Here is a 26,991-nt window from a genome sequence, read left to right on the forward strand (position 1 = left end):
CCCTCAGCTGGGAGGTTACTATGACAGCACCAGGAAGCCTCAGCATCCCTCTGGCTGTCATGGTAACCAATCGGAGTTCCACGATTTCACTGCGGAGGCTCCAATCGGATGACAGAGGGAGTAGCATCCCTCTGCCTTACCTCACAGATGCTGGGATAGCTGTTGAATGTGGCTTTTGAGGGGTTAAATGACAGGGTACTACATGAGCGCCATTCCCAGTCTTTGCAGCCGGGTGCCTGCTGTATTATACCCGCCATTTATGGAGCGGGCTCACTGCAGCCATCAATATCCAAGCCCCAGGAAACCCTTTTAGCTGCCCCCTCCTTACAAGTCAGATAAAGCTGAATGATTACACTAATGAGAATTCAGAACTGCTTGCTTCCCATGTAGTGACCATCCTCCTGTGTGGACCAAACCTATAGTGGCCCAAGATCATTAAGCTGTTCGAAAATACCACTTAGAGCTCATGCATAGAAGCGTCCACAAATAGCGGTCTGCAACGCACAGGTATCGTCCGTGTGCACGCCATTTGTGGACCCATTGACTTGATAGGCTCGCAACCTGCAATTGACAGTCCACACCGCAAAACAATAGGACATGTTCTATTTTTTATTTATTTTTTGTGGTGCGGAGGCACTGACCGAAATCCCACGGAAGCGCTTTGTACTGCTTCCGATCCGTGCCTCCGCTCCGTATCTTGAGGATTTGCGGACCCATTCAAGTAAATGGCTGTTTGCAGTCCGCAATATGGCCACGGGGCACACACGCTTGTGTGCAGGAGCCCTTATTCAGCCAAAAATGGCGCCTACACCCGATCAATGCCAACATTCAGGTCCAGGATCACTGTTCCCAGACTGAATCAGGATCACTGTCACTGAGTTGACCTTCATTCTGTTTAGTTCAGCATAGGAAGCTTGATGCTTTCCCGCCTGCTGCTCTCACTGCTCTTCTAGCATACAATTCCTTGGCCAGATAACCTCGTCCCTGTCTAGTCCCGTACATTGTGGCTCCAGCCACACATCACATTACAGAACGTCCCCCACTCCGCTCTCCCCGCTTTCCACGCACTGCGCCTGCGCGTCACCTTCATGCCCTCCGTCGCAAATCAATGACGTCACGACTAACATGGCGGCCTTCAGTATGGAAGCAGCATGCCGGGCAGTGTTGGGTCGAAGGTTACAAAGTGTGTGGCGGATTGCAGAGGTTTCCGAGCGACAGGTTAGGGGCAGGGTTGTTTCATTCGGGTGTGTTAATACAGCGGGACCCGCTCCGGGGTCAGGACGTGTGTGAGGCAGAAGGTCTCCTAAGGTCAGGGCGCCCTGTAGGGTGCCAGGCCGTGCAGCACGGGTCCAGTGCTGGGGATGGGTGTCAGCCAGAACCTTCTGTACAGCAGGTCATTGGTGTACTGTCTGCACCACAGTCTCACATGGGAGCCATGATGTGACCAGTGTAATGGAGTCACCTGCTGTTTGCACACATAGTCCTCTCCCCCAGGAGCAGACAGTACAGCTTAGGTGACGGGTTCCCTCCCAGGATAAGCCCTCACTATCTGATCAGCGCAGGGTGTCAGACCCTCCGATCAGATAGTGATGGCCTATCATGAGAAAAGGCCATTGCTTGTAAAATTCTGGACAACCCCTTTAAGGCCAGACACACATGAGTGAGTTGAATGTGATGAACTCTCAGCAGATCCTGTTCTGGCCTCCGCTCCTCTGACACGATTTCACAGCGTTAGGGCTCATTCAGACGGCTGCCTCGGATGCGGACCCATTCATTTCAATAGGGCCTCAAAAGATGCGGACGGCGCACAGTGTGCTGTCTGCATCTGTAGTTCCGTGGCCCCCGGAAATAATGTAGAGCATGTTCTATTATGGGCCAGCTGTTCTGTTCCGCAAAATACGGAATGCACACCGCTGGTCCGCAATTTACAGACCGCATGTCCGGATCTGCAAAACATCCATTGGTCGTGTGCATTAGCTGTGCCTCATGCTTACCATGGCAGGCCTGGGGACCTTCAGCAGTTTCCAGGCTATCATAGGAACTAATCAGAGGCCTGTCATTTCTCACAGATGCCGTGATCGCTGCATCTGAGGAGTTAATTGACGAGTGAACGTCATTCCCAGTCTTTGCGGCCAAGTGCCGGCTGTATTATACAACCGGCACCCACCGTGTATGGCGCTGGCTCACCACAGCAGCTTGCTCCATACAATTCCCAGGGCACAGAGATTGTACTTGCCTGCTCCCCAGGCACCCATGTTGCTTCTGATGCCCACACGGCCGCAGCCAATAGCAGGCCGCTACAGGAACGAGCCTCCCCAGCGTCACCCTCGATGCGATCATCGCTAACGAGCATTCATAGTAATAGCGATGATCTGGCGGCATTTCGCTCATTCATCTGATAATTGGATCGTTTGTGCAGACTCAAAAATTATCGTTTGCCGACAGCAGATGGTGCTGTGTAAACGACAAGTCAGTGTGGGCAGGAGTGATCCCATTAGCGATCACTCCTTCCCATCTCTGGAGCAGATCACTGCATATAAATGCACCGGTCTCCTCCGCTAGTGATCAGCAGATTGTTGGGAAGGAACACTTCCTTCTTGACTATCTTCTGTAATATCGTCCTGTGTAAAGGGACCTTTAGAGTTAACACCTAAGCTGTGGATTTTAATGTGAAGAAATAAAATGTCACCCAGTGTTCCCAGACTTTCCATGATTTTTCCTTTGTAACAAACTGTCGGCACGTGCGCTCACTCTATAACAGGCATCCTCAAACTACGGCCCTCCAGCTGTTGCAAAACTACAACTCCCAGCATGCCTGAACAGCCTACAGCTATCAGCCTACAGCAGGGCATTGTGGGAGTTGTAGTTTTACAACAGCTGGAGGGCCGCAGGTTGAGGATGCCTGCTCTATAATACACATTTAAAAATCAGTGGGTTCATTAATTAAACTGGTGTAAAGTAGAACGGGCTTAGTTGCCCATAGCAACCAATCAGATCCGACCTTTCATTTACAAAGGAGCTGTGAAAAATGAAATTTGGAATCTGGTTGCCACGGGCAACTAAGCCAGTTCTGCTTTACAGCAGTTTGATTAATGACCCCACAAATGTCTCTGAGAGTGGTTTCAGAATGAATGGTGAGAACATGGAGCTTGTACCTGAGCTGCAGGCTTGTCCTAGCGAGTTGCGGCAATCATGAATGGGTTCAGTGAAAGCCGGGTCATCCGCCCGCTAAGATGAACCTACAGCTTCCTGGTGCCCTGTTAACGGATTATGTATACCGTAATTATGAACTCGCACATCACTGCTCACTGTGAAATCCCCTAAAGGGGTTGTGCCAAGAGACACCTATCCCAAGTATCTGATCCATGGGAAACTGACCGCTGGGACCACAGAGCAGTCATGACTAGTGTTGAGCGAACTCGTGTTTTAAGTTCGGCGTCTAAAGTTCGGGTTATCGAAGAATCGCGTTATGGATTCTAAATTTTGTTCTGGTCCGTGGTAGCGGAATCCACAACGCGATTCTTCGATAACCTGAACTTTAGACGCCGAACTTAAAACACAGGTTTGCTCAACACTAGTCATGACAGCTGAGGTCCTTTGCCCTTCTGGCAATGGAGAGGTAGGGTGAGCATGCACACCGCTGCTTTGTTCATTCTGTATGGGACTTCCTCAGTACAGCGCTCACCTATCTCCAGTAGTCCCATAGAAAATAAACAGAGCCACAACATGCGTGCTTAACCTGCTTTCCATCTATATGATGGCATAAGAAACCCTGTTCTGACTGGTGGCCTCCCAGCGGTTGGGTACCCACTGATCAGATCATTAACCCCTCTCACGTAGAACCTATCCTGTCCATGTCCCGGCATCCCCACCGATCATCTGTTTCATGGAGCCGCTGCGCTCACCAGAGCTGTGGCGAGTGATGCGGGCTCCTGGCAGCTTTTCAAGGACAGCGCCGTACATCGTATAGTGGCAGTGCTTGGTATTGCAGGCTCAGCCCCATTGACACAGACAAGTGAGAAACTCACAGCGTGTGAGAGTGATTTCCTGTTCTGACCTCTGCTCTTCTGATTGCATGGCATTATAATGATTTATAAAGCCACGTGTCCTTGCCAGACCTCTAATCTACTGAATTACACTGACGTAATGCTGTCAGTGTAATTCAATAGATACAATTGGGCAAGGACACACAGCTTCATAAGTCATTTTAATGCCATGCAATCAGAAGAGGTCAGAACAGGAAATCACTCTCTCACGCAGTTTCTCGCATTGATCTCGCTCGTCTGTGCCTGGCTCAAGGGTTTCCGTGGAGTGCTACAGTTTTCAAATTGTTAAAAGAATTCATGTTGTTTAAATCCTTCAACTGGCAGAAGAAGCGAGCGATACACAGGAGATAAATATTCCCTAAAGCCTCATGCACACGACCACAGCAGGTCCGTGCCCGTATTGCAGCCCGCAAACAAATTTGAATGGGTTCACAATCCGGAAGATACGGTGCGGAGCGGGGGCAGAAGATCGGAAGTCCATGGAAGCAGTATGGAGTGCTTCTGTGGGTTTTCTGTTCGTGCCTCCGCACCGCAAAAAATTTGTGCATGCAATACTTTATTGCGTTGCAGACCATGGGTTGCGGATCACTGACCCCATTTAAGTGAATAGGTCCGCAGATGACGGGCACACGGTCGGTGCCCATGCTATGCAGTCCGCAGCACGGCCAGGATGCAGTATAGGCAGATGGAAATCGGGTTCTGCTGACTGCAGGCTATCCCTGATTGTTAGATCTCTCCCGCATGGAAAAAGACCTGCTCCAATTGTGAGGCTATATTAGGGAATTGCATATCTTTCAATGTTCATCGTATGTAGCCAGAGTTGTGTGTAGGGACAAACAAATTTAACCACTTTATTACCATCAATTTTCCATTTTTGCATTCTAGTTTTTCACTCTCTGCCTTCCCGGAGCCATTACTTTTTTATAGCTCCCATAGCTGCAGGAGGGCTTGTTGTACTTTCTAATAGCCCAATTTATTATTGCATATGATGTAGTGGAAAGCTGGGTAAAATTCCAAATGTGGTGGGATTGAAAAACGCATTTCTGCCACAGTTTTATGGGTTTTGTTTTTGCTGCGTTCACTATGCAGTACAACTGACCCATGCCCTTCATTCTCCAGGTTAGTATGATTACCATGTTACCACATTTACCGTATTTTACACCCCATGAGATGTGGGGGGAAAAATGCCCCTGCGTTTTATAGGGTAAATACTAATGAGCGCTTCCATTGTGGAAGCGCTCAATAGTATTGGAGGACGGGAAGTGGTGAATACAGCGCTCCCTGGGCTCTATACTCCCCGCCTCCTGGTCCTCGGCCGTAGGCTGTGCTGTGGCTACGAACAGCGCGCAGGAAGAAGAGAGAGAGCTCTGGAGGTGAGACACGGCATCCGGGGCAGGAGAGATTAGTCAATTTATTTTTTATTTTTTTATTTGATCTTAGGCTGGGGGATGATCTGACACATAGGAATCTGATCTGAGGCATGAGGGTCTCATCTGAGGTCTGAATGGGGGGTCTTGTTTATATTGGAGCTCTTATCTGAAGTCTGACTGGGGGTCATTCACTATGGGGTCTGAGCTGAGGTCTGATTGGGGGTTTGTTTTGAGGACTTATTGAGGGTCTTATTGAGGCTACTTTCACACTAGCGTTCGGGGCTCCGCTTGTGAGCTCCGTTTATAGGGGCTCACAAGCGGCCCCGAACGCATCCGTACTGCCCTAATGCATTCTGAGTGGACGCGGATCCGCTCAGAATGCATCAGTCTGGCAGCGTTTGGCCTCCGCTCCGCTCAGCAGGCGGACACCCGAACACTGCTTGCAGCGTTCGGGTGTCCGCCTGGCCGTGCGGAGGCAAACGGATCCGTCCAGACTTACAATGTAAGTCAATGGGGGCGGATCCGTTTGAATTTGACACAATATGGCTCAATCTTCAAACGGATCCGTCCCCCATTGACTTTCAATGTAAAGTCTGGATGGATCCGCTCAGGCTACTTTCACACTTAGAAATTTTTCTAAGTTATAATGCAGACGGATCCGTTCTGAACGGATCCAAACGTCTGCATTATAGGAGCGGATCCGCTCTGAACGCTAGTGTGAAAGTAGCCTTACATTAGGGGTCTGATTGTGACTCTGAGCTGAGGTCTTATTAACATTGGGGGTTTGATTGAGGCTCTGAGCTGAGGTTTTATTAACATTGGGGGTCTGATTGAGGCTCTGAGCTGAGGTTTTATTAACATTGGGGGTCTGATTGAGGCTCTGAGCTGAGGTTTTATTAACATTGGGGGTCTGATTGAGGCTCTGAGCTGAGGTTTTATTAACATTGGGGGTCTGATTGAGGCTCTGAGCTGAGGTTTTATTAACATTGGGGGTCTGATTGTGGCTCTGAGCTGAGGTCTGATTAACATTAGGGGTCGGATTCTGGTCTGATCTGAGGTCTAATGAAAAATATTTTTTTCTTATTGTCCACCTCTAAAACCTACGATATATAGTGTTTCTTGTGTTTAAGTACTGGGGAAAAAAAAAAAACTGGAAAAAGTTATTTATTTATTTTTCATAGCCATATTCATCTGACCCCCATTTTTTTAAAATTATAATTACTTGTACAGAGTTGCCTGTGATGATCCGTAGTTTTTCTTAATCCAATTTTGCGGTATGTAGAAATTTTTGAGCACTTTTTATTTAATCTTTTTGGGGAGGTAAAGAGACAAAAAAGAGGCAAATTGGCCATTCTGATTATTTTTTTTATCCGTTACACAATTTACAATATGGGATAAACATTTTTGGATGCAGTGATGACTATGAGTTGTTGTTTTTTTTACTTGTTTATTTTAATTTTGGAGAAATGGGGAGTGTTGATTTGAATGTTTTTAAAATGTTTTTTTTTTTACTTTTTTTTAGCCCCCCCAGCCAGGGAGATCCCTACATGCATTCATTCATGGAATTTTATCCATTGCAGGAAACAAGAATCAGTATATTCTAATGCAGTGCTGCCATCTGCAGGAATATACCAGTAATAGACCTAGAAGCCTTATACAGATTCTGGTCTATTACTACTAAATAACACCTTCCCAAGTCTCGAGAGAAAAACATTCCTGCCAGGGAAGTGTGCGCTCCTAGGTTTTTACTTTTGATATCTCGTGGTCACATTTGACCACGGCATCTTAGGGGTTAAATGACTGCATTCGCCAATTGCACACATAGCCCCTGATTTCTGCTGTGTGCTACAGCAGGCACCCGGCAACTATGGCACCCGCTCCACTCTGGAGCAGACACCATTATTAAAGACCCTACCACCAACATATATAGTGGTACAGCGATAGGGAAGTGGTTAAAGCTACGCTCTAGTTCAAGAAATTTGGGGAATGAACAGAACACTTTCACACTTGCGGCAGTGTGATCTGGCGGGCAGTTCCGTCGTCGGAACTGCCCACCGGATCTGCCAATCTGGATGTGACTGAAAGCATTTGTGAGACACATCCAGATGCAGATCCGTCTCACAAATTCATTGCAAGAACGGATCCATCTCACCGCTTGTCATGCGGACAAACTGATCCGTTTTGAATCTTTTTTCAAATTTTTACAGGTCTGCGCATGCGCAGTACGGATCCGGCATTCCGCTATTTTAAATGCCGGCACTAATACATTCCTATGGGGAAACATGCCAGATCCGGCATTCAGGCAAGTGTTCAGTTTTTTGGGCCGGAGATAAAACCGTAGCATTCTGCGGTATTATCTCCGTCCTGATCAGTCAAAACGACTGAACTGAATACATCCTGATGCATCCTGAACAGATTACTCTCTATTCAGAATGCATGGGGATAAAACTGATCAGTTCTTTTCTGGTATAGAACCCCTAGGACGGAACTCTATGCTGGAAAAGAAAAACGCTAGTGTGAAAGTACCCTTACATGGAGACCTCCTTTTCAGCTGCAGATCTGCCAATTCCCAGGTTCCTCTTCTGCAGTCTAAGGCCTCTTTCACAGTTGCGTTGTCCGGATCCGGCGTGTACTCCACTTGCCGGAATTACACACCGGATCCGGAAAAACGCAAGTGTACTGAAAGCATTTGAAGACGGATCCGTCTTCAAAATGCTTTCAGTGTTACTATGGCAGCCAGGACGCTATTAAAGTCCTGGTTGCCTTAGTAGGAGCGGGGGAGCGGTATACTTACAGTCCGCGCGGCTCCCGGGGCGCTCCAGAATGACGTCAGAGCGCCCCATGCGCATGGATGACGTGCCATGCGATCACGTCATCCATGCGCGTGGGGCGCCCTGACGTCACTCTGGAGCGCCCCGGGAGCCGCACGGATGGTAAGTATACTGCTCCCCCGCTCCCCACTACACTTTACCATGGCTGCCAGGACTTTAGCGTCTTGGCAGCCATGGTAACTATTCAGAAAAAGCTAAACGTCGGATCCGGCAATGCGCCGAAACGACGTTTAGCTTAAGGCCGGATCCGGATCAATGCCTTTCAATGGGCATTAATTCTGGATCCGGCCTTGCGGCAAGTGTTCAGGATTTTTGGCCGGAGCAAAAAGCGCAGCATGCTGCGGTATTTTCTCCGGCCAAAAAACGTTCCGTTCCGGAACTGAAGACATCCTGATGCATCCTGAACGGATTTCTCTCCATTCCGAATGCATTAGGATAAAACTGATCAGGATTCTTCCGGCATAGAGCCCCGACGACGGAACTCTATGCCGGAAGACAAGAACGCAGGTGTGAAAGAGCCCTTAGATAACCGCAACACTTCTCAGACTATCTGACGCACACTGTGCTCACGTGCACATCCAAGAGCAGGGCTCGCCAAGCAGGAAGTGTCTTCAACAATTGATGCATAATGTGAACATGTGGTCTGGAAAGCTGTGCAGCCATTTTGAGTGACAGAAGAAGAGTCCAGAAATCAGCAGATCTGCAGCTGAAAATGTAAAAAGTAAGGGGGTCATTTATTAAGACTGATGATTTATACATAGGATGCGCCTAAGGGTAGTTTCACACTAGCGTTTTTCTTTTCCGGCATAGAGTTCCGTCACAGGGGCTCTATACCGGAAAAGAACTGATCAGGCATAGCCCCATGCATTCTGAATGGAGAGCAATCCGTTCAGGATGTCTTCAGTTCAGTCGTTTTGACTGATCAGGCAAAAGATAAAACTGTAGCATGCTACGGTTTTATCTCCGGCGAAAAAAACTGAAGACTTACCGGAATGACTTCCCTATAGGAATGTATTAGCGCCGGATCCGGCATTCAGAATGCCGGATCCGGCCTGCGCATGCACAGACCGGTAAAAATGTGAAAAAAGATACAAGACGGATCCGTCTGTCCGCATGACAAGCGGAGAGACAGATCCGTTCTTGCAATTCATTTGTGAGACGGATGCTTTCAGTCACATCCAGATCGGCGGATGCTGCAAGTGTGAAAGTAGCCTAAGTTATGTAGAGACATGGTTTAAACCAGGGGTGCACAACTTTTTCTGGTTGGGGGCCACATTGCCAGACTGAACCGATCACGAGGGACGAAAATAAAATTTAAAGGGGTATTAAGAACTGAAATATTGTATTTATGGTGTATTCTACATACTGTATATGCTATAAATGTCTGGTTACACCTCCAGGACTCCCATCAAATGGGGGAATACATGAAAAATACATGTGAGCAGCCACAAGACATAGACATACATTTCTTATACCAGATAGTTGGGGGCCGCACAGAATGGTATCAAGGGCCGCATGTGGCCCCCGGGCCGCAGGTTGTGCACCCATGGTTTAAATGATGCCAGCTCCCTTGCTGGCATAGTTTAAGACCATTTTCCACACCATAAAGTGGAGTAGAAAATGGTAAATAAAACCGGCTAGCCTGCCCACGCCATGCTCCCTTTCCTCCCACCTTGGGGGGAAAATACACTAAAAAGCGACGTAACTTTCTTCATAAATGACCCCCTAAGTCACCATTTGAGTGTTCTGTTCATTCACCAATTATCTTAAGTTCGGTGGTCACTTTAAATTTGTTTGCGGATGCAAAAAGCTGGTACCTACAGTACAGACCAAAAGTTTGGACACACCTTCTCATTCAAAGAGTTTTCTTTATTTTCATGACTATGAAAATTGTAGATTCACACTGAAGGCATCAAAACTATGAATTAACCCATGTGGAATTATATACATAACAAAAAAGTGTGAGACAACTAAAAATGTCATATTCTAGGTTCTTCAAAGTAGCTACCTTTTGCTTTGATTACTGCTTTGCACACTCTTGGCATTCTCTTGATGACCTTCAAGAGGTAGTCACCTGAAATGGACTTCCAACAGTCTTGAAGGAGTTCCCAGAGATGCTTAGCACTTGTTGGCCCTTTTGCCTTCACTCTGCGGTCCAGCTCAACCCAAACCATCTCGATTGGGTTCAGGTCCGGTGACTGTGGAGGCCAGGTCATCTGGCGCAGCACCCCATCACTCTCCTTCATGGTCAAATAGCCCTTACACAGCCTGGAGGTGTGTTTGGGGTCATTGTCCTGTTGAAAAATAAATGATGGTCCAACTAAACGCAAACCGGATGGAATAGCATGCCGCTGCAAGATGCTGTGGTAGCCATGCCGGTTCAGTATGCCTTCAGTTTGGAATAAATCCCCAACAGTGTCACCAGCAAAGCACCATCACACCTCCTCCTCCATGCTTCACGGTGGGAACCAGGCATGTAGAGTCCATCCGTTCAGCTTTTCTGCGTCGCACAAAGACACGGTGGTTGGAACCAAAGATCTCAAATTTGGACTCATCAGACCAAAGCACAGATTTCCACTGGTCTAATGTCCATTCCTTGTATTCTTTAGCCCAAACAAGTCTCTTCTGCTTGTTGCCTGTCCTAAGCAGTGGTTTCCTAGCAGATATTTTACCATGAAGGCCTGATTCACACAGTCTCCTCTTAACAGTTGTTCTAGAGATGTGTCTGCTGCTAGAACTCTGTGTGGCATTGACCTGGTCTCTAATCTGAGCTGCTGTTAACCTGCGATTTCTGAGGCTGGTGACTCGGATGAACTTATCCTCCACAGCAGAGGTGACTCTTGGTCTTCCTTTCCTAGGGCGGTCCGCATGTGAGCCAGTTTCTTTGTAGCGCTTGATGGTTTTTGTGACTGCACTTGGGGAAGCTTTCAAAGTTTTCCCAATTTTTGGGACTGACCTTCATTTCTTAAAGTAATGATGGCCACTTGTTTTTCTTAGCTGCTTTTTTCTTGCCATAATACAAATTCTAACAGTCTATTCAGTAGGACTATCAGCTGTGTATCCACCTGACTTCTCCACAACGCAACTGATGGTCCCAACCTCATTTATAAAGCAAGAAATCCCACTTATTAAACCTGGCAGGGCACACCTGTGAAGTGAAAACCATTTCAGGTGACTACCTCTTGAAGCTCATCAAGAGAATGCCAAGAGTGTGCAAAGCAGTAATCAAAGCAAAAGGTGGCTACTTTGAAGAACCTAGAATATGGCATATTTTCAGTTGTTTCACACTTTTTTGTCATGTATATAATTCCACATGTGTTAATTCATAGTTTTGATGCCTTCAGTGTGAATCTACAATTTTCATAGTCATGAAAATAAAGAAAACTCTTTGAGAGAAGGTGTGTCCAAACTTTTGGTCTGTACTGTATGTACTGCAGGGGTGGGTCACCTCAAACTGTAGCCCAAGTGTGGGAGGTGTTAGAGCGTGGACAGCCGAAACCAGGAGGCACGGGTTGTAGCTCCTAATAAAATTCAAACATTTTATAAGGTGACATTGTAAAAACCTGGGAGGGTACCTGAAGAATTAGGAGAGCTAGAAGGAATTTGCTGATGGGTGTTACTCTATCTTGCACTATTTCCGTTGCCCATCTTTTGGACTTCAGTTCGCTTTCCCAAATATGTTGGGTGCAGTTATTGCAGCCTTGTTAAATAAATGGGGTCAACATAATTTGAAAGGTGGTTTCTAAAAACTGTGACAAGGGAAAAGAATGGAGCCGTAGTAACAGATCGGAAGCGACATCTCATTGTACAGGCGCCCTTAAACATGGTTCGTCTTGATCCTGTAGAGCAGGCATCCTCAAACTGCGGCCCTCCAGCTGTTGCAAAACTACAACTCCCAGCATGCCCGAACAGCCTACAGGTATCAACCTACAGCAGGACATTGTGGGAGTTGTAGTTTTACAACAGCTGGAGGGCCGCAGTTTGAGAATGCCTGCTGTAGACCGTCAGTTGCACTTACAGCGTGACATGAGGTCAAATAAAACCAATCCCTGTTCCTCTAACAGGTTCCACCTGAATGGGTCACAGGTGCTCGAGCCCTCCGGTGAGCTGCGTGTGTGCCATTCATAGAACAGTGGCTACATATTTCTATGTGCTCATATTACCTCACATGTAAAAAAAAATAATAAATTACTATAGCTGATTTTATGTTTTTGCAGTCTGTTTAGATTAATGGAAAATTACATTTGATGTTGTATTGTGTTTTCTCAGTATCACAGATGCCCAGCTACAGCCCGTCTGCACAGGTTACGGGCCACTGGGACCCATCAACTACTGGTCTTCACAAATGCTCGCCACCAAAGCACCGTGACCACAGCTGCCAGTCAGGTGAATATCTAGAGTCCAGACAGCAAATATAACCCACACAAATAAAAGCCGATAACAAACACAATGCAACAGAACTCTGCAAACAGAAATACCAAAATATATCACTATGGAAAATATACTCATGCGAAGCTGAAAACACCTAATTGTGTGCACCCATGCAGTTTCACTTGGGGTACTTTCACACTAGTAAGGCTACTTTCACACTAGCGTTCGATCGGATCCGTTCTGAACGGATCCGATCATATTAATGCAGACGGAGGCTCCGTTCAGAACGGATCCGTCTGCATTAATAACTTAGAAAAAATTCTAAGTGTGAAAGTAGCCTGAGCGGATCCGTTCAGACTTTCAATGTAACGTCAATGGGGGACGGATCCGCTTGAAGATTGAGCCATATGGTGACATCTTCAAGCGCATCCGTTCCCATTGACTTACATTGTAAGTCTGAACGGATCCGCACGGCCAGGCGGACAGCTGAACGCTGCAAGCAGCGTTCAGCTGTCCGCCTGTCCGAGCGGAGCGGAGGCTAAACGCCGCCAGACTGCATCAGGGCTGGACGGAGGCGTTCGGGTCCGCTCGTGAGCTCCTTCAAACGGAGCTCGCGAACGGACCTATGAACGCTAGTGTGAAAGTAGCCTTATCCGGTATTGAGTTCTATCATAGGGGCTCAATACCGGAAAAAAACGCTTCCGATTTGTCCCCATTCATTGTCAATGCTGGACAAAGCTGAACAGAACGGAATGCTCCAAAATGCATTTCGTTCCGTTTAGTTGCGTTCCCAGACCGCAGAGCAAACCGAAACATGTTGTATTTTGCTTTCCGTCCTGGGATGCGGAGCAAAACGGATCCGGCATTACCCCCAATGCAATGCAAGTCAATGGGGACGGATCCGTTTTCTTTGACGCAATCTGCCACAATAAAAAACGGATCCGTCCCCCATTGACTTTCAATGGAGTTCATGACAGATCCGTCTCGCCAATGTTACAGATAATACAACCGGATTCGTTCATAACGGATGCAGATGGTTGTATTTTCAGTAACGGAAGTGTTTTTGCTGAGCCCTACCGGATCCAATAAAAACACTAGTGTGAAAGTAGCCTTAGGTCATACATGTTGACATAAACATCAGACGCTAGAGGACACTGATAAAAAATCTTTAGAAGGTTCCTCTATGTGACTGAAATAAAAATGAGTTTAAAGCTGAACAGTTCCTTGTTCTTACTCCTTATTACACCCTAAAAACTCAAAAACCTATGTATTCTTTAAAAAGGCGCACACTTGTTAATACATTGGGTGCCTCAGTGCCTGTCCTTGCACCAGAAATAAAAATTCACATAACAGGCATAGGGTTGCACCAGTTTCTTGAAAGATAAAAAAAAAAAGGTATACCGATTTAACTAGCTCAAGTAGAAATTTGCTAAAAGTGGCCTAGTCATTAAGCTCCACAAGTTTTATTATTTTAACATCCACAGGGTGTGCCATAAATGTTCCATAGTTCCCACCTCAAGCCTTGTCTCGTGGTCGCTGTGAATGAAGAGGTGGCTGAACATGTGCTGCCCTCACCATTCACTTCTAGGGGAGTTCTGAAAATAGCCTAGTGTGCCTACTTAGCCATTTTCGAAACTCCCATAGAAGTGAATGGAGAGGACAGCACATGTTCGGCCACCTCTGCGTTTACAGCGACCACGAGCATGGTCCTGTTCTCAGCGTAGGTGTAGATGCCAGGTCTGGGATCTGCACCAATCAGACATTTATGGCAGTCAAGCTGGAAACACCCATCTTTAGCTATTGTATGTAATCTTATTTTCCGTGTTTTGATTTAGATCCTAGTTGTCTCAGAGGCACAGTTACCACCATCCCCTCCTCCCCTCCCTGCCCCAGAAGCCATCCTACCACCACCAGTTGCTGAAGTTGCACCCACAGTTACGGAAACTCTGGGTCAGGTGGAGCAAAGTTTGAGTGAATTGGGGCTTGGAGGATACAGTCCTGTAGGATTGGTTCAGGACTTCCTGGAATTATTGCACGTGAATGTAGGTCTTCCTTGGTGGGGAGCAATTGTGACAGGTAACAGTCTGGTTATGTATGATTTCTGTTCACTGTACCAGGCAGTACCCTTTCTTGTAATTGCTTTCATGTGTTGTTCTCTTACAGGCACCGTTCTTGCACGGATTATGGTTTTTCCTCTAATTGTCAAAGGACAGAGAGAAGCAGCTAAACTGAATAACCACATGCCACAGATCACAGCCTTGACGACACGAATGAACGAGGCCAAGCAATCAGGCAACAAATATGAATGTAAGAGCCTAAGGAGGGATTTAACAAACTATTGCAAGGAAAAAGGACTCATTGTCTAGTGCTGGGGTCAGCGGCCTCCGACAGCCCAGCTGCTGTGAAACTACAACTTCTAGCATGCACATTCGCTTGCCTGTACTTGTAACTCCCATAGAAGTGAAAGGAGGATTCAGGGAGTTGTAGTTTCAGAACGACTGGATTCCAGAAGGTTGCTGATCCCTGTGAGATCCCATCTCTTATTTTTCAGAGATCCTTTGCTACAGCAGTCACTGATATGAAACTATAGGTTTATAAATGGTTAACATTGTAACTTATGAACATTTTGTTCTTTGTCTCATCAGTCTCCAAGACGTACTCTGACCTAACGCTGTATCAGAAGAAACATGATGTAAATCCTCTCCGTGGGTTTTTGGTGCCGCTAGTACAGGTATGTTGTGTTGGACAAATGACATTGTTTTGTTGACAATTGTTTTTTTACCCTCTGGCTGGTGTAATATTCTTGCTTGATATCATGATCCGCTGTGAAGCGGAGTGGGAATGAAAGATTCTGGCAATCAGAAGTGCTCAATACTAACCAAGGGCGATTAAAGGGAACCTGTCACATGAAACTGCAGTCTAATCTGCAGGCAGCATGTTAAACATCAGGAGGAGACCTCATCAGACCTCAGCTCAGACCCCCAATGTTAATAAGTCCCCCAATCAGACCTCCTTGTGAATGACCCCCCCATTCTCAGATCAGATTTAAAATAAAAATGACCTTACCTCTCCTGCTCTGGACACCACCGCCACTCCTCACATCCAGTGCTCTTCTTCCTGCCACGTGCTGTGCTGTGACCTGACGCGCACACCGTGGTCATCATCCTCACGCTCTGCACAGTCACAGCACAGCGAGCGGCTGAGGACCGGGAAGTGGTGAGTACAGAGCCAGGGGAGCGCTGTATTCACCGTTTTCCGGTCCTCCTGTACATTTCAGTGTGTCTTATAGGGTGAAAAATTTGGTATGTTTTAGATAAATCTGCCCCACAGTATTTTTTAGTTAATAACGGTGTGGCCAGATTTAATTAAAAATTTTTTTACTCCAGAACATGCTATAGCTTTTTCTTTCAAGAATCTTTATTTTCACAATGAAGAGAGTTAAACTGGCCAGACACAAGTCTTTTGATACCCTAATGCGTGTGGATAGCACCCAACTCCCTCCCAGCTTCCCCATACACATACATTTGTATTCTATGGAGAGAGCAGAGTAAGCCACTGCCTGTCAGAAGCTTCTTGCAGCGCCTTATCGCCCAGGAGGACAAAGGGTTCAGCAAAAAATGTTAATTTCGCTTGATCCTTCTCAAGGATCAGGCAAAATGAATATTTTCGGCTGATCCTTTTTGTTCTCCTGAGATATAATCCACCGTCAGAAGTGTCTGGCAGTATCTTTATCTGCTCTCCCTATAGAATACACTTACATGTTCGGCTGAGCCGTATGTGTATGAGGGAGTTAGGAAAGAAGGCTGTCAGTTAATGAGTGTGTATGGGCAGCTTTAGAAATGTCACTAGATACTTGTATCAAAGACAGGTTCTCCCTGTATATAACGTCCTGTAGGCAGATAAATTCCTGTTTAAAACCATATGCATATATTTTTTGTTCTCAGTCATTACATCATCTTTATTCTTTCCTCTAGGCTCCAGTGTTTATCTCCTTTTTCGTGGCACTAAGGCAGATGTCCTATCTTCCTGTTCCAAGCATGCAGACAGGTGGTCTCTGGTGGTTTGCTGACCTAACTGCGGCTGACCCATATTATATCCTGCCTCTAGTAGTCACTTCCAGCATGTGGGCAGTTCTGGAGGTAACAAATGTTATTTTTTTTAGTTATTATTTGGGGTTACTTCTTCTTATGATCTAATTCCTGTTGGTTGTGTAGCTCGGAGCAGAGTCTGGAGTAAATAACCCTAACCTCAGAATCATGAAGACCGTGTTTCGTATTATGCCGCTGGTTATTTTGCCTCTTACCATCAACTTCCCCACTGTAAGTAGTCTTACTACAGGCCATTGATTAGGATTGCCTTACCGTCTATATTCCATTTTGGTTTAGAAGGACACTTTTCTGCTTTTGTCCCATAGGCTGTTTTCACGTATTGGGTGACTTCCAACTTTTTCTCTATAGCCCAAGTGGCTTTCTTAAGAATTCCAGCTGTCCGAAAGAAGCTGAGGATACCAGAACACATCAAGCATGATACATCAGTCCTCCCCCAACAGGAAGGCTTTATAAAGAGCCTGAAAAATGGTGATTTTGTTATATAATTTGAATTTACGTTTATATGTGTTGCTTGCTTTACAGCACTGGTTATGGCTATTGAAAGTGTAATGTTATTAAATCGTAACCCTGCAGTTTTCTTTTGGCTTTTCTACCGCTTTGTGGATGGAGGTTTGTTTGTAAGTCTGGAGATACTTGGGTAAGAAAATCTAAGTACGCCACAGGTGGCATTGCCTGGGTGTTGTTCACATCTGCATCCAGCCAGAGGCTCTGATGCAGGTTCTGTCATATCTGGTGGGAACAATAGTGCAGCATGTAGTTCTCTTTTTTTACTTTAAAAAAAATTGACGCTTAATTGTAAGGCCCTATTGTAAGTAATCTCCAGTGGATGCGGCACTGTGTGGTGGTTTCCTTTTGTAATGGAAACCATGAGTGAACAGATTCAGACACTGTATATAGTCTGCTTGATGTCTAGGGTCTCTTTCACAGTCATAAAATTCAGTTTTATATGGTATCTCGCCCTTCTCTATATTTGCTCACTCGAATGTTTTATTTGTTAATCTATTGGGTTTCTGACCATTACTTGGTTTAACCACTTCAGCCCCGCTAGCTAAAACCCCCTTAATGACCAGGCCACTTTTTACACTTCTGCACTACACTACTTTCACCGTTTATTGCTCGGTCATGCAACTTACCACCCAAATGAATTTTACCTCCTTTTCTTCTCACTAATGGAGCTTTCATTTGGTGGTATTTCATTGCTGCTGACATTTTTACTTTTTTTGTTATTAATCAAAATGTAACGATTTTTTTGCAAAAAAATGACATTTTTCACTTTCAGCTGTAAAATTTTGCAAAAAAAAACGACATCCATATATACATTTTTCGCTAAATTTATAGTTCTACATGTCTTTGATAAAAAAAAGTTAAAGCGTTTACAAACTATGGTACAAAAATGTGAATTTCCGCTTTTTGAAGGAGCTCAGACTTTCTGAGCACCTGTCATGTTTCCTGAGGTTCTACAATGCCCAAACAGGAGAAAACCCCCACAAATGACCCCATTTCGGAAAGTAGGCACCCTAAGGTATTCGCTGATGGGCATAGTGAGTTCATAGAACTTTTTATTTTTTGTCACAAGTTAGTGGAAAATGATGATTTTTATTTTATTTTATTTTATTTTTTTCTTACAAAGTCTCATATTCCACTAACTTGCGACAAAAAATAAAAAATTCTAGGAACTCGCCATGCCCCTCACAGAATACCTTGGGGTGTCTTCTTTCCAAAATGGGGTCACTTGTGGGGTAGTTATACTGCCCTGGCAATTTAGGGGCCCAAATGTGTGAGAAGTACTTTGCAATCAAAATGTGTAAAAAATGGCCTGCGAAATCCGAAAGGTGCACTTTGGAATATGTGCCCCTTTGCCCACCTTGGCAGCAAAAAAGTGTCACACATCTGGTATCGCCGTACTCAGGAGAAGTTGGGGAATGTGTTTTGGGGTGTCATTTTACATATACCCATGCTGGGTGAGAGAAATATCTTGGCAAAAGACAACTTTTCCCATTTTTTTATACAAAGTTGGCACTTGACCAAGATATTTTTCTCACCCAGCATGGGTATATGTAAAATGACACCCCAAAACACATTCCCCAACTTCTCCTGAGTACGGCGATACCAGATGTGTCACACTTTTTTGCAGCCTAGATGCGCAAAGGTGCCCAAATTCCTTTTAGGAGGACATTTTTAGACATTTGGATCCCAGACTTCTTCTCACACTTTCGGGCCCCTAAAAAGCCAGGGCAGTATAAATACCCCACATGTGACCCCACTTTGGAAAGAAGACACCCCAAGGTATTCAATGAGGGGCCTAGCGAGTTCATAGAATTTTTTTTTTTTTACATAAGTTAGCGGAAATTGATTTTTTTTTTTTTTTTTTTTTTTTTCTCACAAAGTCTCACTTTCCGCTAACTTAGGACAAAAATTTCAATCTTTCATGGACTCTATATGCCCCTCACGGAATACCTTGGGGTGTCTTCTTTCCGAAATGGGGTCACATGTGGGGTATTTATACTGCCCTGGCTTTTTAGGGGCCCTAAAGCGTGAGAAGAAGTCTGGAATATAAATGTCTAAAAATGTTTACGCATTTGGATTCCGTGAGGGGTATGGTGAGTTCATGTGAGATTTTATTTTTTGACACAAGTTAGTGGAATATGAGACTTAGTAAGAAAAAACAAACAAAAAAAATATATATATTTCCGCTAACTTGGGCCAAAAAAATGTCTGAATGGAGCCTTACAGGGGGGGTGATCAATGACAGGGGGGGTGATCAATGACAGGGGGGGTGATCAATGACAGGGGGGGTGATCAATGACAGGGGGGTGATCAATGACAGGGGGGTGATCACCCATATAGACTCCCTGATCACCTCCATCATTGATCACCCTCCTGTAAGGCTCCATTCAGACGTCCGCATGTGTTTTGCGGATCCGATCCATGGATCCGTAAAAATCATACGGACGTCTGAATGGAGCCTTTCCAGGGGGGTGGTCAATGACAGGGGGGTGATCACCCATATAGACTCCCTGATCACCCCCCTGTCATTGATCACCCCCCTGTAAGGCTCCATTCAGACGTCCGTATGATTTTTACGGATACATGGATCGGATCCGCAAAACACATGCGGACGTCTGAATGGAGCCTTACAGGGGGGTGATCAATGACAGGGGGGTGATCAGGGAATCTATATGGGTGATCACCCGCCTGTCATTGATCACCCCCCCTGTAAGGCTCCATTCAGACGTCCGCATGTGTTTTGCGGATCCGATCCATGGATCCGTAAAAATCATACGGACGTCTGAATGGAGCCTTACAGGGGGGTGATCAATGACAGGGGGGTGATCAGGGAGTTTATATGGGGTGATCATGGGTGATAAGGGGTTAATAAGTGACCGGGGGGGGGGGGGGGGGTGTAGTGGTGTTTAGTGTGACTTTACTGACCTACCTGTGTCCTCTGGTGGTCGAACCTAACAAAAGGGACCACCAGAGGAGCAGGTAGCAGGTATATTAGACGCTGTTATCAAAACAGCGTCTAAAATATACCTGTTAGGGGTTAAAAAAAATCACATCTCCAGCCTGCCAGCGAGCGATCGCCGCTGGCAGGCTGGAGATCCACTCGCTTACCTTCTGTTCCTGTGAGCGTGCGCGCGTTCACAGGAAATCTCAGGTATCGTGAGATGACGCGCCGATGCGTCCAGGAGGAGTGAATCAACCACCTCCCGGACGCATGGGCGCGTTAGGCGGTCGGGAGGTGGTTAAAGCTGTACGGAAAATAGTATTTGTTTTCCATCACCTATGTAACACCAACATATTCTGCAGTGCTGTAGTGAGATCCACAATCTACTTCCTCTGTAGACACACAGACACAAAGCAGTGTCTTAGGAAGTCAATTAACCTTGAGAAGAAGCCAACGCTATAAACGTATTACTTGTGTCCTACAGGGTGGAAGAATGCACAGCTAGCTCAGGATCTGGAGCAAAGGGAACACAAAATTAAACATCATCTGGACATTGCAGCGAAAGGTAAGCACAATGTGAATACTACACATACAGCTGTAACATAGTCAGATTTAAGCAGCACAGATTTATATATATATATATATATATATAATATATATATACACACACAAATGCACTGGGGGACATTTATTAAGATTGGTGTTATACTGGCATCAGATGCTCCCTAATTACTAAAAGGCACATATCTCTTAATAACTGTGGTACGTCTATGCCAGAACTAAGATCTAGTCCAGTGAGGGAATCCTATCAGCAGCACTATGCTGCTCTCAGTCAGTAACAGACCCCTTGATTTCATTGGTTTGTCACTGCTATCTTAGCATTCAATACCTTTACAGCAATAACCTGCCAAAGTCCGCAGCGTGCTTCAGAGATGTGGATCCGATGCTGCTCGCTTCCCCTGCCTCCTGACGATAATAAACAGATTTCTTTCCTGTTACGCATGAGAAAGAAACCCGTCAGTCATTGTCTAGAGGTGGAGGGGGTATGGCCAGTGAGCAACATCAGACTCCTCTCTCTAGCAGGTCAGTACTACAAAAGTACTGAATGCCATGATAGCAGTGAGAGACTGCTGAAATCAAAGGGTCTGTCGCTGCACTGACCTGCATAGTGCTGCTGACAGGTTCCAATTAACCTGTCACCATGAAATTTAACGCAATCTGTAGGCAGCATGTTATAGAACTGACGGTGCTGAGTAGATTGATATATTCTTTTATGGGAAATGATTCAGCAAAACTTGTAATTTATTCAGTTACATCTCTGCTCTTTTTGAGCTCAGTAGCCTAGTGGTGTCCTTATCAGTGATTGATGCCCTTCTCTGTATAAGTGTGTATACAGAGATAGCTGTCAGTCACTGATACGATATGCCAGTTGGATAGTGAGCTCTGAAAGAACAGAGATGTTATTGAATAAAATACAAGTTATACAGAATGTTTTTTTTTTTTACCACAAATCTATATACAGTATATATCAATCGGCTCAGCTTCCTCTGCTCTAAAATCAGATTGCACTGCATTTCATGGTGACAGGTTCCCTTTCTGGCTCCCATGTACAATTGAATTCAGAAAGAGCAGACATTTTTATGTGTAAATTACACTTTGTTGCCCCCCCCCCCCCCCCCCCCCCACAAAACTATATATCAATCTGCTCAACTTAGCCTGCTGTATAACATGCTGCCTTCTTATTGAACTGTCTGGTGACAAGTGATGTTTTACTTCTACAGGACCACTGCGACAGACCTTTGCGCAAAATCCTTTGCAGCAACGAGAGAAAACGCCTGTATCCCCCAGAAAGCCCAAAACGAAACCATGGCAAGATACTATTGGGTAAACCACAGACCTCTTTACCCAGTCATGAACTGATCAATCTCTGCCAGCCTCACTTGGCATGAAATGAACTTTCCCAGAACGGTGGACTCTGAATGTGAGAAAAAAAAATGACCAACTGGATCCTCACATGAATAAACAGCGGATCCTGTGTAAGATTATCTTTATTTAACGATTAGCTGTGACAAGTAAAGAAGTTACACACCCCACAAAATCCGAGGATGAAACCCAAGATGTAGCCATTGTTTAAATAAAATGGATACTTCTATTGACGACTGTGTACCTTCTACATTGCATTACGATCAGCACAACTGCTAAGGGCTGTACAGATGTGGAGAATGTGATGAAGTATACTGCAAGAATATTTATTTTCACCTTTTCCATTTACTTACTGCAAGACTGCACCTCATTAAACTAGATGACATAAAATAGCTGCAGTTTGCCAATCCTCATAATCAGTAATATTGCTACATGGGTTTATATTGGATAGGCCAATAGTAGTACATCAGTGGGGGCCGGATACCCCTCGCCCTTGCCGATCAGCTGTAGCTCTGTCCACTGTGTAGTGGACATCTACTTACTGCTATGCAGTTCACATTAAAATGAAAGAGAGCAGTGCTACAATAGATGGACAAAGTTGTTTAGTTCTGGGGGAGGTGTCGGACCCCTCGCCAATCCAATATTGATGGCCTGTCCTTAGGAAAGCCTATATCAGTATGGAAAACACCTTTAATAAATATGATAATTTGCCCCCCTATTGTAAATTAGTAGTATGGTGCTGCCACCATTTTTTTCTTGCCATTTTGTTAACATGTAAAATTCATGCATTTTTTGGGGGAGTGCATTATTTATTAACAGTGTTAGTATTGCGATTTCGGATAAAGCATCCGAAGCTCGCTTCGCTCAACACTAAACAGTGTCTTACAAGTGTTTTTCCCAGACATTATTTTCCTATAGAGAAGTCTATGGAATAATTTCTAGAAAAAAACACCACACCCAGAGCATGCTGCAATTAAAAAAAAAATGCCAAGAGACCAAAAAAAGGTAGGAGACTGTCTTCAAATGCCATTACAAATAAAAGCTGTGTTTGGGTGTTTTATAATTTCGTGGTAGCTAGCATGTAGCATCTAAAGATAATTGCGTTTGGAGGCTCACCCGCTAGTGAAGGTGGATCTGGGTGCTCTTGACATGTCTGTTTCACCCAATCAGAAGAAAAAAGAATATATAATGTAAAATGCTAGTCAGGCACTCGCATTATTCGTGCACCAGAGAGCGAAAGAGCACGGGTAACTGATATAGTTTAAATAAATGTATTTTATTAACTCTATATTAGATAAAAATGCATGCAGAGAAAATAACCATTCGAATAAATAAATAAACCTCTAGGTTAAAAATGTTAAAATTAAAAATATATGAAAGTTAATGCAGTCTCTTTGTTGACCACTAGATGGCAGTCTTTAGAGCTTTCAGTCATACTTTCTATGCAACACATGTAATTGCGTCTATTCTCCACCAGATGGTGTTATCCTTCAAGAGGCGTAATACATGCCTCTTGAAGGATAACACCATCTGGTGGAGAATAGACGCAATTACATGTGTTGCATAGAAAGTATGACTGAAAGCTCTAAAGTTTTCTCTATGTATCAAAAGTTTTCTCTATGTATCAAAAGTCATTGCATCTATTCACCACCAGATGGTGTTGTTCCTCGGTATGCACGTGTTGCTGGTTAAGTGTCTGTTAGTTGTCGCATATTATTTGCAATTGTGAGTAAGAGTCGGTAAATCTTATCACAGCAAACTGACTCCTGCTATTTCATATAAGTTCATCGTTCTCAGTCCAAATATTTTTCGCTCATTTATAAGGAAATGAGTGTGGTAAGATGCAATGGCTCAATCCAGTATGTTTAAATACTGTGTATCAGTTTAGTATTTGACAGTCGGCTATCGCCACGCCAGTGCATACCGAGGAACAACACCATCTGGTGGTGAACAGATGCAATGACTTTTGACACATAGAGAAAACTTACCAACAATACATGCCTCTTGAAGAATACCACCATCTGGTGGAGAATAGACGCAATTACATGTGTTGTATAAAAAGTATGACTGAAAGCTCTAAAGACTGCCATCTAGTGGTCAACAAAGAGACTGCATTAGCTTTCATATATTTTTAATTTAACAATTTTTAACCTAGAGGTTTATTTATTTATTCGAATGGTTATTCTCTGCATGCATTTTGATCTAATATAGAGTTAATAAAATACATGTATTTAAACTATATCAGTTACCCGTGCTCTTTCGCTCTCTGGTGCATGAATGTAGGATCTAGTGGCAGTGCCTTTGGCGCCCAAAAAAAAAAAAAAAAAATGATGAAAAAAGGTCCATGAACATGTAAAGGCATCAGTTCACAGGCTGTGTGCATTTACATGTCACTGAAGTTAGAGGTGAGTGAATTCTTTTTATTCTGCAGCTGTTCTTTTTTTAAAGAGAGAAGAACTTCTTCCGCAGGAAGAGAAAAGTAGCGTCTATAGCACCACTCAGCTCTGTGTGATTGTCAGGTTCTGACATCAGAATGCAATCTTGATACAAATGATGTTTATAGACAAGTCAAATTGAAGTAGTGTTAATAAAATAATAATATATCATTTATAATAAAATATCCATAAACCTTAGGTCTAGGAAACGCTACTGTTTGAAGAATAAAACTAAAACCGCCCTTTTTGCCACAAAGAAAGATTTACCGTTCCTAGACTATGAAGTGTGAATGTTATTTTTCTCATCTCTAGGACTGTTTGTGGGTGATTTCTAGGATTTGTGAAGAATTTGTTTGACAGAGCTAAATATCCTCTAGTGATTGCACTAAACCTAGATGTGAAAGCCAAAACTAGGCAAGAAATATAGCTGCACTCACTGTCAGTCTGCTGCATTTTCTTTGTGATCCTGAAACTGCAGGAACAAAGAGGTTAATCTTCTCATCTGTTCCATCATAAGGTGCCCATACACCTCCAGTAGCTCTGGACGAAACGCTCATATGAATACAGCTATCTCTCCTGACTCCTCCGTACATGCTCGGCCATTCGTCTATGTGTTTTCAGAGATGAGACAGGACTAAGTCTGCCGGAAAATTACTTCTGTTGAACAAAGAGATCATCCATTAAAATTCACGAGCCTGATCCTGTTCTCCCCCAACATCATCTGTTAAGGAAGAGTCTAGAGCTCCACAGACATGTTAAAGGGGTTGTCCTGCCATATATATTGATGACCTATCGTCAGAATAGGTCATCAATATCTGATCGGCAGCGGTCAGACACCCCCACCAATCAGCTGTTTGAAGAGGAGGCGGCACTCACTTCGTCTCGGAAGTGCAGTTTAATAAGTACTAGCTCCATTCAATTGGAGTGAGTACTTGTAATTCCACTATGCCACCGCTCCACAGGAGATGACATGTAGTGTAATGACCAGTAAGCTGCTTTTACAGGAGCGCCACCTCCTTCAAACAGCTGATTGGCAGGGAAGTCGGACCCCCGCTGATCAGGTATTGATGACCTGTCCTGAGGATAGGTCATCAATATACAGACGTGGACAAAATTGTTGGTACCCTTTGGTCAATGAAAGAAAAAGTCACAATGGTCACAGAAATAACTTTAATCTGACAAAAGTAATAATAAATTAAAATTCTATAAATGTTAACCAATGAAAGTCAGACATTGTTTTTCAACCATGCTTCAACAGAATTATGTAAAAAAATAAACTCATGAAACAGGCATGGACAAAAATGATGGTACCCCTAACTTAATATTTTGTTGCGCAACCTTTTGAGGCAATCACTGCAATCAAACGCTTCCTGTAACTGTCAATGAGACATCTGCACCTCTCAGCAGGTATTTTGGCCCACTCCTCATGAGCAAACTGCTCCAGTTGTGTCCGGTTTGAAGGGTGCCTTTTCCAGACTGCATGTTTCAGCTCCTTCCAAAGATGCTCAATAGGATTGAGGTCAGGGCTCATAGAAGGCCACTTTAGAATAGTCCAATTTTTTCCTCTTAGCCATTCTTGGGTGTTTTTAGCGGTGTGTTTTGGGTCATTGTCCTGTTGCAAGACCCATGACCTGCGACTGAGACCAAGCTTTCTGACACTGGCTAGTACATTTCTCTCTAGAATTCCTTGATAGTCTTGAGATTTCATTGTACCCTGCACAGATTCAAGACACCCTGTGCCAGACGCAGCAAAGCAGCCCCAGAACATAACAGAGCCTCCTCCATGTTTCACAGTAGGGACAGTGTTCTTTTCTTGATATGCTTCATTTTTTCGTCTGTGAACATACAGCTGATGTGCCTTGGCAAAAACTTCGATTTTTGTCTCATCTGTCCACAGGACATTCTCCCAGAAGCTTTGTGGCTTGTCAACATGTAGTTTGGCATATTCCAGTCTTGCTTTTTTATGATTCGTTTTCAACAATGGTGTCCTCCTTGGTCGTCTCCCATGTAGTCCACTTTGGCTCAAACAATGACGGATGGTGCGATCTGACACTGATGTTCCTTGAGCATGAAGTTCACCTTGAATCTCTTTAGAAGTCTTTCTAGGCTCTTTTGTTACCATTCGGATTATCCGTCTCTTAGATTTGTCATCAATTTTCCTCCTGCGGCCACGTCCAGGGAGGTTGGCTACAGTCCCATGGATCTTAAACTTATGAATAATATGTGCAACTGTACTCACAGGAACATCTAGTTGCTTGGAGATGGTCTTATAGCCTTTACCTTTAACATGCTTGTCTATAATTTTCTTTCTGATCTCTTGAGACAGCTCTTTCCTTTGCTTCCTCTGGTCCATGTCGAGTGTGGTACACACCATATCACCAAACAACACAGTGATTACCTGGAGCCATATATATAGGCCCAATGGCTGATTACAAGGTTGTAGACACCTGTGATGCTA

At 44.5% G+C, this 26,991-nt stretch overlaps 1 protein-coding gene across 1 annotated transcript; it reads left to right on the forward strand.

Annotated features, from left to right (window-relative positions):
• Positions 1-1,087: 1,087 nt before the first annotated feature.
• Positions 1,088-22,331, forward strand: OXA1L (OXA1L mitochondrial inner membrane protein). The gene is made up of 10 exons (XM_044287828.1): positions 1,088-1,218; positions 12,517-12,633; positions 14,454-14,694; positions 14,782-14,925; positions 15,264-15,349; positions 16,593-16,757; positions 16,833-16,937; positions 17,033-17,195; positions 20,660-20,740; positions 21,957-22,331. The coding sequence occupies exons 1-10, from the start codon at positions 1,126-1,128 to the stop codon at positions 22,061-22,063; spliced, it is 1,302 nt and encodes a 433-aa protein (XP_044143763.1). The 5' UTR covers positions 1,088-1,125; the 3' UTR covers positions 22,064-22,331.
• The last annotated feature ends 4,660 nt before the right edge of the window (positions 22,332-26,991 follow it).

This window comes from Bufo gargarizans, chromosome 1 (genome assembly GCF_014858855.1).
Source record: "Bufo gargarizans isolate SCDJY-AF-19 chromosome 1, ASM1485885v1, whole genome shotgun sequence".
NCBI lineage: Eukaryota > Metazoa > Chordata > Amphibia > Anura > Bufonidae > Bufo > Bufo gargarizans.

What these genes read in the sequence shown, in the direction of transcription:
- OXA1L (XM_044287828.1), top strand. Translation starts at nt 1,126, where the DNA reads ATGGCGGCCTTCAGTATGGAAGCAGCATGCCGGGCAGTGTTGGGTCGA. An exon ending in CAGAGGTTTCCGAGCGACAG is followed by an intron (nt 1,219 to 12,516) that starts GTTAGGGGCAGG and finishes GTGTTTTCTCAG; the next exon opens with TATCACAGATGCCCAGCTAC. An exon ending in ATCAGGCAACAAATATGAAT is followed by an intron (nt 14,926 to 15,263) that starts GTAAGAGCCTAA and finishes TTGTCTCATCAG; the next exon opens with TCTCCAAGACGTACTCTGAC.